A 16,439-nucleotide genomic window follows, 5' to 3' on the forward strand; every position below is an offset into this window, starting at 1 on the left:
TATGTTTTTTACAGTCTGTGTTCATGCTTTACACAAAGGGATGTTACCGTTGGCAAACACAATATGGTGAAAAAGAATAACAGATATTGTGTATTTGTAGACAGATGCGTGCCCGTACGTCTTCATGCACTGTACAAAGCAAGGTCATATCTTTGTTTGTATATAAAGGTGTGTCTTAGAAGCAATGCACATTCGTAGTTGAATATATATGTCTGAGATAAAAGATGATATTTTTAACATATCAAGCTAAAAACTTATTGACATGGTAGAATATAATAATAGATTTACTACTTCGTGAAGGCACACGGCACTCACGCAGGTGCTTCTATTGTAAGAACGAAACGGTTTTTTCTCTCACACACACATGCACACACATACAGCTTCAACCACTTGCAATTGTATTTTTACATCACTACTGAATCACAAGGCATTACGCAACCATAGGTGGTAAGCTCATCAGCGTAGTCAGGTAGATAAGTATGAACACTCATGTCTGTCTGAAAGTATTTCCACACGGTCACGCTCAGTAACAAACAAGGACGGTCGCCTATATTTTTGAGCAGTATACAGCAAGTCCACTATAAAAGCCACTGTCAGTCTCTGTCCGATCGTGTCCGCCACAGCCCCCCGGGACGTTGAAGTCGCCATGTTTGTTGTCCCAGTCGCCTTTTTCCTGACATTTGCACTCGCCGCTGGCGACCCGAACAGTGAGCACTTTTTCCGTTTCTCACAAGTTTGAGTGTTTTACTGCAAAGTTTCTACAGCTGCTGCTCCTAAGCCTAACCTAAGTTTTTGTTGTTTTTTTTTTTTAGCGTAGAATTTTGCGTGGTTCCTTGAAAGTTTTGAAAATAGTCTAGAATTATGGGTTCTACTTGTATGCGCGTGCAAGTGCATGATCGAATAAGTCCGTACACACACCTAGGCATGCGCATCATTATTTGTGTATTTGTGGATACATATCAGTAGACGCTTGTAGACCTACGTTTTTTTAACTGTTCCTTCTCTTTTTCCATGTCCTTATATTCAAGTCTGATTGTAAGTAAACTTGATGGACACACTTGTGACGTCAGTATGCGTTTGTATCGCAGGCTGCCAGGGCAGGTGTTTCGCCAAACTGAACATCTCCCAGCCCTGCCAATGCAACACCTACTGTGAACGCTATGAGGACTGCTGTTCGGACTTCTTCAACCTTTGCCGAGGTGAGCTGTTATTACTTTTAGGGTGTTAAAGACATATCAAATAGTTGTTTGATGTTCCTGTTAAACTAATATAAAATTTTGTATGAGCTAGCGATCTCTCTACTACTTTAAAGCAGTTTCCTTCAATCCTTATATCTTTTATATCGTTCTCTCGTCTTCTCTCGATAAAGGTATCTAACCAGCTGCTAGCCTACCTTATAACCCACCTGCTCATTATTAGCCTACGAATCTATGTTTGCACTACACATCACTGTCGACTATGGATTAGATGCTAATTAAACATAAAGCATGCGCACAATTATAACAGGTGTGCAAGTTATATATACATACGTGTCTTCACATGCATAAAAAATGTATGATTCTCTGACAACTGTCAGCACCTGGTAGATCCAACACACATCGACAGACACAGATACTGACAAATATACTTAGATACCAAAAGGGACCAGTCAACTTTAATTTAATGATTCCTCAGGCCTAGAAAACTGCCACCCGATATCGGCTGCTGCTCTGGCCCAGGCGGCTCAGGATATCTACGACGCTGACAAAAACCGAGTTGACGGGTCCAAATACAGGATCAACTACCAATTGCGATATACTGCTGGGGTGGACAGTCCAAATAAGTATGTATCTGTCTCTGTCTCTCGTTCAAAAACTCGGTGGATGGCCATGTACACTTCTCAGCATTCCTTTTAACTTAATAACGGCCCACCCCAAGTTGCGTAACCATCTTTGATGTTTCTATGATTGGACTTATGTTCCATGATGGCCTCCTCCAGCTGATCCTCTAAAGAGGTCGTTACTGCTTCTTCCACACCACACCTAAAAACTGAATTTTCTGTTTGACTCAGTTTTGTCGTGGAAGAGATTGATATTATTTTGTTGTGTGGTAATATCCGGGCTTATGATTCTGTTGTGTTGTGAAGGTGAGAAAAGTCTTATCGAGCCTCACGTAAGCTTCAAAATGCAACGTCGAATCTTACTACATGTTTAGTGTGTACTACATGCACAATTATGTAAAACTAGTTTGGCTATTTGATGACATGTCAATATCCATTTCATTTCGATATTTCCCCCTCTTTTTCTGCAGATTTTTTGAGAGTTTTGACGAAACCGTTTTACAGGGCCCCACATTCAGGGCCCTCTCAGACCTGGAAGACAATTATGAGGAAAATGTAAGAAATAAATTAGTGTAAAGATTATCTTCCAGCAAACATATCCATGTACCCGGTGTGTGTGTCCACACTTTTCCTGCACGTCTGAGCACATTGCCAGTACCAGTATACAGTCAAAGCCGAACGTACAAAAAGGGCGGCCATCGAGAAATAAGACTAATTTTAGGCGTATGCTATCAGCCCTATAGATCGAACATTTCTAAAACTATGATGGGAAAATAAATGTTATACACACGCAAAAAGTAGGTGGTTAAAAAAGCATGTGTATGTGTGCATATGGCTGTGTGTGTGATTATGTGTTTTGAAACATGCATACCATTTATTATCGCAGGTTCTTGTACCCGAGACCTACACTGATGGCGAATGGGCAGAGGTCCAAACGTTCATTAACAATTTGATTGAGTCGGACCCCATGAAGACTGTACTATCGTTTCTCTCTCAGCGGGGTAAGCTGTCACTAAGTGCATGTGCATGGGAGTTGTACTAGAACTAGGGGTTACTAAGTATATCCGAGTTGAGCTATAGTTCTTAGTGACGTGAGGTTAGCTGTCACTAGGTGCTGGTGGGAAATGTAATTAAATACTGATGTCGTATTGTACAGCTCTCTTTAAACAATGTTCAGTGGAAACACCAGAGCCTTACTTTATGAAATATTAGCTAATAGTCGGGTGATAGATTCGCTCAGTTTCGTGACAAGCATCGGCTAGCTTTCATAGAACGTATTAGTTTATTATCGCTGGGAACAACTGGCTTTCAGGTTCATTGGACTTCTGGTCCCAACTTAAACAGAGATAATCATTAATCTCTTGAAGCAGTAAATAACACTCCTGCCTAATAGTGAAAAAAAAATTGTGGTCATGTTCTCAGCACACTGTCGAATCCAGTATGCACACAAAGCACGTTTAAACTAAACCTGTTCTTTTCTGTTACTCTATACCTAATGACGTCACTGTGGGCTGTTTTAATGTACCTGCTGTCTCTCGTGTCTTCACTGCCCCGTCTTTAGTATTTTGTTCAAATTGAAGCCCATCCTTCCCATTCTTCTAAGTACTTTTCACGTCTTTTTTTTTATCTAACGCGCAAAGCATTGTCGCTTGTAATCTATCTCAGTTTGTCTTTGTTGTCATGTTGTTGTCGTCTGTTCATCTGTCTTTATTATCGTATGGTGCGACGTATTCTTATAGTTGTGTACTCATTTCTGTTGCTGTCTAATCACCTGTCTCTGTTGTTACTCAGGTAGGCTTTTTTCTTTCTAAACATGAACCTTTCGCTGAAGCTTTGACCGCAGTTCCAATCACACTTTTTAAGTGGCTTACTCTTTTGTTTTTCCCAGGATGCATCACAAACAGTGATGAAGCAATGAAGACCCTTATTGAGGAGTTGTGGTTTAACTTATACCCCCGTACGAACGCCTCCAACGCTGTGAACGACAGCTCTGGTTTTGAGCACGTTTTCCTGGGAGAACTTAGAAACCACACAGTCCTGGGGCTCAACAACTGGCTGGAGTATTACAAAGAAGAGAAGAGTGGCAATATTAACTATCTCGGCTGGATAGACCACATGGTGGTTAGTAGCCTTCGTATACGAGTACTTAGTTAACGATAATTTGCAAATGAGTGGGTTGTTCCTCTTAGAATACTGAACAACGACTTGACAAAGCGATCTGACTAAAAAATACATCTTGGAGAGTTAAACCAAAAAGGAGAACCGACTAAAGTCAAATGTCCTTAGACGTACCTTCTTGTGCAGTACAGCTGTCTAAACCACTTTAACCAACTAATGACCAATGACAAAAAAATAAGTTCATAGACTCAGCATAAGTGTCTAAAACCATTTCAACTACTTGGTACAAGACAAAAAAAAATTAATAAAATAAAAAAATAAAATCAAACAAAGCCAACATAACCCAACCCAACCAATCCCAGCACAACGTAGAAGACACAAAAACAGAACGAAAGGAATTGTCATACAATGAGAACGAATTAGTATTGAATAATGCGGATAACTAGTTACAAAGGTGACTTGAGCCTAACAGAGAAGCTAAAGATGTTTATTAGGAAGGAACCCTTACCCAATAAAAATGAAACCAAAGTATAGGCATGGGACCTGTTCAAACAGTGAATTGCGACAATGCAAAAAGACAGCTTTCATTTTTCTTCCTTGTGACGATCAGTCAGAACGATTGAGAGCAGATAGTTTAAAATACCAAAGAAAACAATAGTATAGATCATAGCTGACAGTCAAAGATGCCATTGACTAGCTGGAGGATTGCTCTGTATGGCTGCCTCAGCTTGTTGTTCCCAGTTTTCTTTTTTAGACCAGTCTCTGACAGTCTTTTCCATGGAGCATCCCTTAAACTTTCATTATTTTGACAATCTGCATGCAAATCTAAAGAAAGGGATAAACTTCATAAAGCGACCCGATTGTTTGCATAATATAAAAGATGTCAAATATATTCAGAATTTTTCAGTGAGCGGAAAAGGGTCATTTAAGGATTATGTGAGCTTGGAGCTAGTTCCAGGGACATTCATTTTGCTTTTTCTATTCAGGATCCAAACATCGTGTCTATCAGTTTTGCGTGGAAGGGGGCCGTAGCTCCGATTCGCTCGTTTTTCGTGGGGACGAGCCCGGAGTTCGACATGGCGGTGGCCACTCTGTGTGCTGTAGCACGAACCGACCAAGTGTGTCCTTTGACCATCAACGGCAAGTCCTTCACCTACCAGACATACGACGTTCGGCACAAGCTGCAGCTGCAGATCGCCGCTGCCTATCCCATAGTTCCCCCTCACTCGGCGGAAATCGTGGGATGACATCACTGGTCGTCTGCCTGTGGAGACCACGTGCAGTGCTGCTAGCTGTTAAGGGTTACTTTAAAAAGAAAAGAAATCGTTTGTAGTCGTTGTATTTGAGAGTCGCGTTAATATTTGTTTTTACTGTTCGAGAATGAAATAGTCACTGGTTTATTATGTCTGAGTGATTGGGTGAGTCAGGGGACGGCTGTACGCTATCATCAGATGCCTCGTGGGTTTAGCGTGCTGACGTATGGCTGAAAACAGACAAACCCAGAAGGCATCAGACCCCACAGACTCACGAACTACTAACGATCGCTTTTTAGGGCTCGCCCATGCCAAAAACAATTGATGACAGCGAACGTGGAGAAAGAAGTTAATATGAGCACTTGTTTTTCTTCACAAAGCCATTTACACACACATACAGTCTTCAACGAACACACACGCACGCACAGTCATATATCCATTGAACATTATAATATTTACGACGGTCTTATACATAAAAAATAGTCCGACTCCATTCTGACTTGACATCTTGAACCGCTTGTCCCTATCCTAGCTTACACCACCACGAACTCAAGTTAGGGGTCACGATGCGTGCGCAACGGACAGAACCGGTTTCTCGTGCATCTCCCTGAGAAGCTTTGTTACCAAACTGTTTTCGTATGCACCCTCTGGAACTGGTTTCTTCAGGACCTCACTGAGTAACGTTTAATTTCAACCGGTTCCTCTTGTACCTCGCTCAATAACGATCTGTCTAAACAGTTTTTTGTGTACCATTCTTGATAATCTTTTCAGTCCACTAAAGACCGATTTATAAGAAAGGTCGCTATCTCTCTGGGGTCAGCAGACAGCAGGCAGAGGGCACAGGCCTTATCATTAGTTGTAGCGACAGGCTCAGCGGCCGGGAGCAGCGAACATGTCCGTCCTAACGGTCGTCTTGTTGCTGACGTGCGCTATTTCATCGTATGCCCAGAAAAGTGAGAAATTATTATTTTGTAAATGCTTACGTTTTCTTAGTTCACATTGCCTCCAGCACACGAGCTTTTGTTAAAGTTCTACCCATATAGGCAAGTAAATAGCCTGGCGTCTGGGTAACTATTAACGATTACAGTAATTATTTGAATACCTGTGTAGCCTAGGAAGTTCCCCCATTACCCCTACAGTGCTGAAGGGGTAACTGACTCCTTAAAAGTTTGGAAAAGGTAAGCGAGGAAGGAAGAGGAGATGCGCACCGCCTTGCCAAGAAGGTGGCTCCAAGAAAAATGCGATCTGTAACATCTGAGTCCACTTCCAGTCAAAAGGTTACTTTAAAAAGAAAAGATTTGTCAACGTTGTATTTGACAGTCGCGTTAAAATTACTGTCTTTTCATCTCTAACCTACATATTCTCGGCTGGCAACATGAAGAGCTGTTAGTTACTTTCGCTAAGTGATTGGTTTGTAGTCCACATTCATTCATGCTTTTAATCATGTTTTTCCTACTTTATTTTCAAGTTTGATTGCTTGTCTGAGTGCGAGTGAGCTTTGGGTAAGTGGGCTTTCTGATGCCAGCAATGGTTGGTCTTGCAGGCTGCCAGGACAGGTGTTTTGACAGTTTTAACACTTCTCAGCCCTGCCAGTGTAACACATTCTGTGAGCGCAATGAGGACTGCTGTTCAGATTTTTTTAACCTTTGCCGAGGTGAGGTTTAATGATTGTGTAGGTGGGGAGAAAGCGCGTTGAATCAATATGTTGCTGTACAAACAAACAAACAAACAAACAAACAAAAACAGCATGCATTCACCCAGCAATGTAGCTATGTAAGTTACAAAGATAAAGTGATGAGAACGGCACAGTAATGAAGCTAATAATAATAATAGTTTTGAGACTCGCCTTCAATGATGTAGTAATGAGACTTACTGTAAGTAAACCTGCGCACTTAGAAATGTAGTTTAGAGACATACAGACAATAATACAGTAATAATATTTCCCACACAATAATGTAGCTACGAGACGATAATGTGGTTGTGGAAATTATGTACAATAATGTTTCTACTGGATTAGTATAAAATTAAAAATAAACTTTACACCTGTTATGGTTTATGTAACGGTGTTATGTTATGTCATTATGGGGCTTATATAAAATAATATAAGATGAAACAATATCGCTATCAAAATTGCACTGAATAATTTAATGATAAGCCCGAAATTGAAATATGTCGTTCTGAGAATACTACACCCTTGAGAATAGTTGAGCCAGACAGTTTGCGGTTTTAAACCAGTTGTCTACACGAATGCCTCCAGTTTTCCCTCTTACCAACCACCAGCTTGACTGCCAACACACATAAATGCAGGTTCAGAAAGCTGTCGTCGGATCGCCGCTGCAGATCTCGCCAGTGTAGCTCAGCTCATCTACGACGCTGACGACAACCGCGTGGACGGTGCCGCCTACCAGCTGAACTTCCAACAGCGATATCATACAGGGGTGGATAACCCACTTCCGTGAGTTTATTTGATTTTGTTTTCTTAAATACATTTTATAATCTTACTGCTTTTGTATGCACACAGAAAAAATGTGTTCACATGGTTGACGTGTTCCTAGGTCATTGAATCCGTTATGACCTGCTGTGTCGAGCTGTATAATTATGGTAAGGTCACAGATAAGTGTAAGAATTGTCTGTCAGAGCCCTCACTTCTGGTTTCAGTAAACCGTGTAGGGGAGAGAAATGTCTTGCTCCTGAGCAGAATTTTCTAAGAAACATCAGTCCTCGGCTGAAAATACAGCCACTCCTGTAGATAGCGCCTCGCGATTGCTACTGTTACAGGTCGCGTGTGGTTTCATGAAGACGATTACAGCAAAAATATTCGGCAAGTTGGCCACACAGATGGCGAACTCTCACTGCTTGTTAAACTTGGCAGGTTCTGTTATCGCTGAAGTGTACTGATATTGAAAACAAAAGTAAAAAGGTCAAAGATCGCTGTCACTTAGACTGGTTCTCGCGTTCATGCGACACAATAAAGTGAAGCAATAAAGACCTCAACACTATATCCCCACCCCTCATACCCGTAAATGTAAAGCTGTTCATAGATCTGCAGAGAAAGATATCTGCTCTGTTCAAGAACTGTCCAATTCCACGGGAACATATATGGCTATCTCCAGAGGTCAGTCGCACTGTCTGTCCACAACCGATGCGTAGCAACACAAAAAGCTCTTTCCAGCTGTTCGTTCCCAACAACCTTTCACCTTCTCGTTTGCACTGTTTCTGTTCTTCTGTTCCCTTCGCCCCCAGCTATTTCCCTCTTTCCTTCGCAAAAAAATATAGTGACTCAACATCAAGTACACAATCTCGTAGTCAGCATGCAGATTCCCATCATAAACTGATGACAGCCGAACGGCCCCACAGGTAGTAAACGTAAGCCGTTCAGTGTGTTATAAACTTAAACTTTATAAACCTCTGCAAAGCGTGTCCACCACCCGTTTTTGCAGCATCTGCCATTGTCTGCCGGGTGGGCACGGTTAAGTGGGGGAAAGAAACCATTTTCCAGTGTTATAAAACGAACGTACATTTACCTTGCATACGCAGGACGCATCACAAACACACACCACTCGACGATCCCCCGCAGATGACGATGATGATGAAGAGATTTGGAGGTGAATCGAGTCGAAGAGGCACAAGTTCAGAGGAATGTCACTGAGAGAGTCACAAAGAAGATGGCGAACGCAGACCGTTCTTTTCCCGCTCACTCGGCCATTAGAGAGCAATTCCTTTTATAGATTTATATGACGTATTTTTTCTGCTTTAAATGACGTGGAACAAATGACGCACACATTGCGTCAGACACAAGACACCATCTGTACACGAGACAATACGAGACTTTCCACAGCACAACTTACATCCAGCCATCGGTCCAAACAGGCTTTGAACCTCCGACCTGCAGTTCCACCAAGCTGCGGCGAGACACCTAAGTGACAAGCAAACGCCATAGTTAGTGTTTGTGTCTTCACACGTGTTCAGTGTAGTCTTGTGGCCGTTAATGTACTTAAAATAAACACTTCTGATCTCTTTGTCTACAGATTTTTCACCCGCCTGGATGAGTCCATTTTCCAGAGGTCAACATTCGCCCTTATGTCTGCATTAGAAGACAACTTTGTGGAAAATGTAAGAAGTGCTGTTGATGATAAAGCCTTACCTGCGTCCTTCTGTGCGTCTGTGTAAGTGTGTGTAATTGTGTGTGCGTATATGTCTGTCTCATATATGTCTGTGTGTACTTTCTGTGTTAATGTGTGCATACTTGCATGCACTGTATGCTTCATGTACGGGACGATTCGTTTAAAGCTTTAAACCAAAGTGTAAATCTCTGTGTGTGGGTGGGTGTGCTGTATGTAGGTGCGTACACAGGAGACATACAACGACACTGAGTGGGCTGAGATCCAGACCTTTATTGAGGCAGTCATTAACACCAAGCCGATGACCATTGCACTAGACTTCTTATCAACTCATGGTAAGTGTTCAATCAGTTTAAAGTTTCTTTTCTGTGCGTCTAAAGTAATTTCCCAGCAGTTTCGAAATTATCGTTTGCAAAGTTTTTTTAATTACTTTCTAAATTCGCTATGTTCTTAGTACATTTTAGTATATTTAAAGAAAACTTTAAAATAAACTGTAAACGCTTAATGGGTTTATTGTAGTTAACAGAACTTTAATGATGATGGTGATGAAGAGGAGCATAACAATAATACAGCTGAATTTGATAGTGCATCTTCCTCACGTTAAATGTGTTGTGTGCGCTTTATTAAAATTAAAAACCTCTCTCTTCGTCTCTCGGACGTCACATACATACACATATACTGCATACATGCACATATACACACACTGGACAGTAAGCACCATACACACACAGAGTAGAATTATATCATCCTGTAGAAGAACAGGGCATTAGACGATCAGAACTGCGTAACTACCATGATGTTGCACCTCTGTCGTAAGTTTGTCTGCCCTCCTCCATCACCACCCGTTCTATTCCCGCTCACGACCTCTTCCCATTCGCCAGGGTGCATTTCGAACAACACAGAGGCAAGGAAGGCTCTCCTCGAAGAGTTGTGGTTTAACCTTTACCCCGAAACTAGCAGCCATGTTGCCGGCAGCTCTGGGTTCGAGCATGTCTTTCTGGGTGAGCTTCAAGGTCAGACCGTTCTTGGGCTCAACAACTGGTTGGAGTACTACAAGGAAGAGAAGAGTGGAACCATTAACTATTTGGGCTGGAGAGACTATATGACGGTATGGTTTCAGTTTCATACATCTTATGAATAAAAATAATTATATTTTAATAGGAAGACCGTCAGTCCTTCTCTGACAGACTGGACAATTTCTCAATGACGGACAATGCAGTAAATGGCACTCATGAAGAGTGATAGGAAAACAGTAACTTATGTACATCATCATTATAAATAATACTGGCAGTAATAAAGTAACTGAGGCACCTTAAACGTGGGACTGGAATAGGGTAAAGAAGTGACAGCGAATGTTTTTAAGGATCCGAAGTAGTGAAGTGTGATTGGTACAGGCTGTATACTACGGAAGAAGGATTTGGACATGAGGATTGGTACAGGTTGTCTACTAAAGAAGTATAATTGGGACAGGAGGATTGAGACAGGCTGTCTACTGCGAAGGGAAGACTCTAGGGTTACAGGACGAAAACCTTAGCGCGTTAAAGAAATAACTATGATATGCAATCTGTCACGTGACATAGAACGCAAAGAAGGCCGTGATTTCAGAAAGATAAACAACCTTGGAAAGTCGACAATATGTTACTTTATCCAATACTCTCTCTCACACACACACATCTCCTTTAAACTTTTGTCACTATGACCCCATAAGAAGAAGTCACATAAGACTAGAGGACACAAAGGAAGCTGAGCATATAAAGCTTAGGTTTATTTTTAAATTAATAAATTAATTAAAGTATTTTTTAATTTGGAGTGATTTGGATAAATTATGATTCTTGATCGTTCCTCTATCCAGAATCCAAACATCGTGTCGATCAGCTTCGTGTGGGAGTTTGCTCAAGCTCCCACCCGCTCATTTTTTGTGGGCACGAGCCCCGAGTTCGACATGGCGGTGGCCACCCTGTGCACTTTAGCGCGAACGGGCAGCCTTTGCCCTCTGACCATCAACGGCAAGTCCTTCAACTTCCAGACCGTCGGCCTTCACCACAGGCAGGAGCTGCAGATCGCCGCCGCCTATCCCATAGTTCCCCCTCACTCAGCGCCCTCCAACGCCACTGGTGAAGACCTCGTAGGCTAGAACCTGGTCTGTGACAGCTAGGTTCAAATTCAGCTTGTAGAAAGAAAAACAAGTCTAATTTTTTTAAAAGAAAATCCTCTCCGAAAATTTATTAAAGCATTAGTGATTGTCTTGGACATTTCAGAGTGAGTTTTTCTTTGATAAATTGAGGGAATGAATGAGTCAGTAAACATAAGGTCTATGAAGTCATCAAGCCTATTTTGAAACTTTTATTGAACTGACAGTCGATTCCTCCATCGTATCAACTTATTCCAACAAAAGTGCTGTATGACGGAATACAATAAAGTTAGGACAGTAAAACAATAGAAGATGGCAAAACCCACCCTCCAATGAAACAGAACCAAGTCCAATGAACACACCGCGCAATGAATGACAAGCGACACTGCAGATTATCGGGGTAGCTCACAACTGTTCCGAAGATAATTGCCTTTGGGGAAGGGTGGGGAAGCGGGTCGGTGGTGGTTATAAAACACTTTTGCCTTGACCTTCAGTAGCTTGACACTATGTTTCGCCCCTCTGACGGTGTTTACACTACACCTGCCGCTTCCCAGCGCAAGTTGCTGTAATGTACCTAACGGTTCTGTTTGCACTTTGGCTCCTGTTCTGCGTGACCCGTACACAAGGGCAAGGCAGTAAGTATTGCCCTCCGTATAATTCATGTTGATACTTTCCTGAATTTATTGATGCTTGCAATTCTCCTCTTTTCAAAAGTAATTGTAAAGTCTCTGCCAATGCCTGGATTTGTCTTTTCACAGGTTATTATAGCGTATACTGGTAATCTAAACTTTTTGGGAAGCGCTTTAAGTTTTCTTTAAAGTTTTTTATAGTTTATTTTAAAATATTTGTTTGCCCATGTTTCACAATGTGTCAACAAAGAGTATTCAGCAGATAATTTGAACTTGAGATTGACTTTTATAATATGTTTTATCTTTAATCGTGTACGCGTCCTATATTTTACACGCTTCACAAACATTGAAACTGTTATCATTTGACTCCTGATAACATCTCATAAAAATGAGTCCGATATCTTTTTGCCGGGTCCACTAACAATAAGTTTAATCAGGCAGAATGATGAAGATAATCTCAGGCTGTATTGAATGTACCTGTGTCATCGGTCAACATATTAAAAAAAAACAAGATCAAAGTAAATGATGGTTCTTCTCCCTGTTTGGCGTACAGGTTGTCAGAATAGATGTTTTACAAGTGAGGACTACGCCTTACCCTGCCAGTGCGACAGGTTTTGTGAGCAGTTTGAGCATTGCTGCTCGGATTTTTACGACCTTTGTCGAGGTAGGTCAGGCTGCGGATTTAATAACATAGTAGGATGTTGACGGCGATGCAAATGTAGATGTAGATGGCACTGTACCTCTAGTGACGTTGTTTAGGTTGGTGGCAATGTCTATAGGTAGGTGGCGCTGTAAACGCGTTTGTAGTATGATGTCAGCCTTCACTTCTTCGACATGCACCAGGGGGACGAAGGCGCGTAAATGGATAGCGAAAGGGAGACAATCCGAAGATATCTAACGTTTTATTGCTGAATAACGGATTTATGAAAGGAGTGGGTGTCGAAATAGAGAATGACGACGACGAAAAGGGTGGTGTTACTGGTTAAGATAGAGTGAGAAGGATACTTCTGTATTTAATTTAATCGCTTTTAAAGTACACATCCTCATTCCGTTCAGTGGATTAATAACAGTGCAGCCGTTAATAAATGAATTTAGCAAGATGATGGATTCTCACTTTGTAATGTATATATCTGTCCGCCAGGGTCAGAGTCGTGCTCTCCCGTCTCTGCCTCGGAGTTGGCCAGCCTAACGCAGGACATTTACAACGCCGACAACAACCGGGTGGATGGAACACTTTACCAGCTCAACTTCCAGCATCGATATACATCGGGTGTCGACTCCCCACAGCCGTCTGTGGTTTTTTGTTCCCCCTTTTGGTTCTGCCATTTCTGTAACAATTCCGGAAATAAATATTACTATTGTTATTAGGCGTAAAATTTTAAAGCGGATAGTGATAATGAAACTAAATATTATATAAACGTATCATCGGAACCAGTTTACTAAAAGAACACTTACAATACGCGCTCTCTCTCTCTCTCTCTCACACACACACTGAGTTTTTATTTGAGATGTTTCTGTTTCATCAGGTTTTTCAGCCGTCTTGATGAATCCATTTTCCAGAGGCAATCCTACAGCATGGTTTCAGCCTTGGAAGATACCTACGAGAAAAGCGTATTTTTCTTTCTTTTTTTTCTATTTAGAGAGGTTTTTTTCGCCAGACATAGAATACATCCGTTACAAACAGATGTAAGATTTGCCTAGCACATAAACTAGCCCGTTAATACGGCGTGAAAGCTGTTAATGACTTACGTTAAGACGACATAAAACTGAATATTTTGCGCTTAGTCCTAGACCTTAAGAGAGAACCACATAATGAAGAACTAGACTGCAATAATAAAAGAAATATGAAAAGAAGTAGTAAAAACTGGTAAAATGGTGAAAACGAGAGATAGAAGCTGACATTAAGAACTTATTTCACTTGTTTATTTTTTTTAAGTTGGAAGGACTATTCGATGATGACGCAGATGATGAAATTGCCTACATTGAGAATTATGTTGAGCAGCTGATAGCGACGAATCCGATGAGCCTAGTCCTTGATTTTCTTTCTACAAAAGGTCAGTCTTTTCTTCCTCCTTACGTAGTTATGCAATGAGTCTTCAACTTCCCACTTTCTGGCTGTTTCAAAATCTCTGGTTGTAGACTCAATACACCCAGGTTTAGGACATATCGCTTGTGCTCACCTTGGTGGTACGGGGGTGGGGAAGGGTGACACAAGGGGAACTGGGAATAAGATGCAATGATCAAGATGTACATTAATGTCTTTTTTTATTTAAGAAATATCTTCTGATCCATTTTTACATTCCAGCTTGCCTAGGTGTTTTTGTTTCTTTGTTTGTGGGTTCTTGTTGTTGTTGTTGTTGTTGTTGTTGGAGTTGGTGGTGGTGGTGGTGGTGGTGTTTTTTTGTTTATTTTGCCCAAACCCTGACAACGCGCTGCATCAATTTCTTTTGTTGTAATCTTTTCACCTTGGACCTCAACCTGTCTACAGGCTGCATCAACAGCAGCGACGACGCTCGTAAGGCGTTTATATACGAGCTGTGGTTCAACACCTACCCTCCCAACGAAGTGGACATTTCCTCCAAGTACAGGTCTGGCTTCCAACACGTGTTCCTGGGCGAGCTAAGGGGCACCACTGTCCTCGGATTCTTCAACTGGCTGACCTTTTATCTGGAGGAGATGCAAGGTCGCATCAACTACCGCGGCTGGATAGACTACATGAAGGTAAAGCGGACGAGTCATTTAGTCTAAGACAGGGAGACAACCAAGGCTTTCAACAGAGACGTGCGACCATGAATTATTTCCCTTTAATCATTCCGTCCTTTTCCCTCTATCGCCTCGTATTGTACTAAGGTTGGTTTGTTTTTTGTTTTTGCTTTTTTTTAAATTTCTTGTTTTCTGCTTTTTTTTATTTTACCGCAGTACTTTTGGCAAGGAAAGGGGAGAGGATGACGAATGAGAATCGATTCATCCTCGGTTAATCTTTCGTCTCTTCACCTACTTCTCTTTGTCTTTATCTTAAGGCAGCAACCAAAAACAAACACCCGTCTTACTCCGTTGTCTTTACGAAATACTAAGGCCACGACACTTCGTCAACGTTGAGATTATTCCTGTCTTTAATGTGCTTAACTCTAGTTGTCTAGGACATACTATCTTCGCACTCCATCTTTCTTTGATCTACTTCCCTGTGACTTCTAGCATCTTTCTCCTAACCCTTTTTGCTTATTTATTATTTTTTTTACCTTCTCCTGGTCACTAAAAAATATCTGTATATTTTTATCGTACATGGATTTGTCGGAAAAGTCAAATCAAAGAAACAGCATTTATTTTTGAAGAAAGGATATTTTTATTGTTTGCTAGTATTTTTGTGAGTACTGCTGGGCGTATATTCTTCAGAAGTTTGAACGCACCTTGTTTCAGTCCTCATTTTTCCTTTTTTTCACTTTTGACTACACCTTATTTAGCCATCTTACACCATTGATTTCTCTTGGTAGTTTGCTGCAGAAACCATCTCAGTTTTATTTTAAAGTAGTCCTGCTATATATATATAAGGCATTTTGTTCCGTTTGGCACTCTAAGAGCATGCCAAAAGGATAACTAAGTTGGGAGAGAATGTTGCAGATACTGTGACTAATGCACTCCTCCGAAATATCCAAAGCAAATATTCAAACTAAATCCCCTCCCCCTTTTCTTTTTCCTTTGTCGTCAGAACCCTAGCATGGTGTCCGTCAGCTTCGACTGGCTCGGTATCCAGGCTCCTATTCGCTCTTTCTTCGTGGGTGTGAGTCCCGAGTTCGACATGGCCCTAGCTACTGTCTGCGCTCTTGTGCGACCGGAACGAGCTTGCCCCGTCGTCATCAACAACCAGACCTTCACCTACCAGACGTACATCATACGACACAAACGACAGTTGCAGCTGGCTGCAGCTTTTCCCATTGTTCCCTTACACACTGCCCCGCCCAACGCCACCGGAAGTGATTTTATGGGCTGAAAGTGTCGATCTAACACTACTGGATAGACCCCCGCACCCGCGATATGTCAGAACTTCTTGTTACTCACATATAAAACACCTTGGAACATGAAGATCGACACCTTCGTCTTCAGTTTTGACATTAAAGAACAAAATCAGGTTAAGAGGACACGAAGAACAACAAAAAAAAGATGCGGAAATATAGTGGGAGGGCATTTTAAATACTATGACAATGTCGCTTTATGCTTGAAAAGGAGGACAGACACTATTTGGGTCGTAGCTGCAGGTTAGAAATTGTGTTAATCCATGAGACAGCTGATGATAACTACACTCTACTGACTCTGCTATACAGATAGCTGAACACTAGCAAATAAAGAAAATTGTGGAACTTAATGTTCGTG

The 16,439-nt window shown here is 41.5% G+C and overlaps 2 protein-coding genes across 2 annotated transcripts; both read left to right on the forward strand.

The window, feature by feature from the left end:
* Nucleotides 1–437: 437 nt before the first annotated feature.
* LOC112562148 (poly(U)-specific endoribonuclease-like) lies at nt 438–5,318 on the forward strand. Its single transcript, XM_025235209.1, has 7 exons — nt 438–707; nt 1,089–1,199; nt 1,675–1,822; nt 2,290–2,374; nt 2,706–2,820; nt 3,708–3,940; nt 4,924–5,318. Exons 1-7 carry the CDS (start codon nt 647–649, stop codon nt 5,182–5,184), a joined length of 1,014 nt encoding a protein of 337 aa, XP_025090994.1. The 5' UTR covers nt 438–646; the 3' UTR covers nt 5,185–5,318.
* Nucleotides 5,319–5,897: 579 nt separating this feature from the next.
* LOC112561543 lies at nt 5,898–16,431 on the forward strand. Its single transcript, XM_025234099.1, has 14 exons — nt 5,898–6,143; nt 6,734–6,844; nt 7,498–7,645; nt 9,219–9,303; nt 9,532–9,646; nt 10,193–10,419; nt 11,164–11,443; nt 11,997–12,077; nt 12,625–12,735; nt 13,213–13,360; nt 13,598–13,682; nt 14,008–14,125; nt 14,560–14,792; nt 15,778–16,431. Exons 1-14 carry the CDS (start codon nt 6,083–6,085, stop codon nt 16,057–16,059), a joined length of 2,085 nt encoding a protein of 694 aa, XP_025089884.1. The 5' UTR covers nt 5,898–6,082; the 3' UTR covers nt 16,060–16,431.
* Nucleotides 16,432–16,439: the final 8 nt, after the last annotated feature.

Source organism: Pomacea canaliculata, linkage group LG4, assembly GCF_003073045.1.
Source record: "Pomacea canaliculata isolate SZHN2017 linkage group LG4, ASM307304v1, whole genome shotgun sequence".
In the NCBI taxonomy this organism is placed as follows: Eukaryota; Metazoa; Mollusca; class Gastropoda; order Architaenioglossa; family Ampullariidae; genus Pomacea; species Pomacea canaliculata.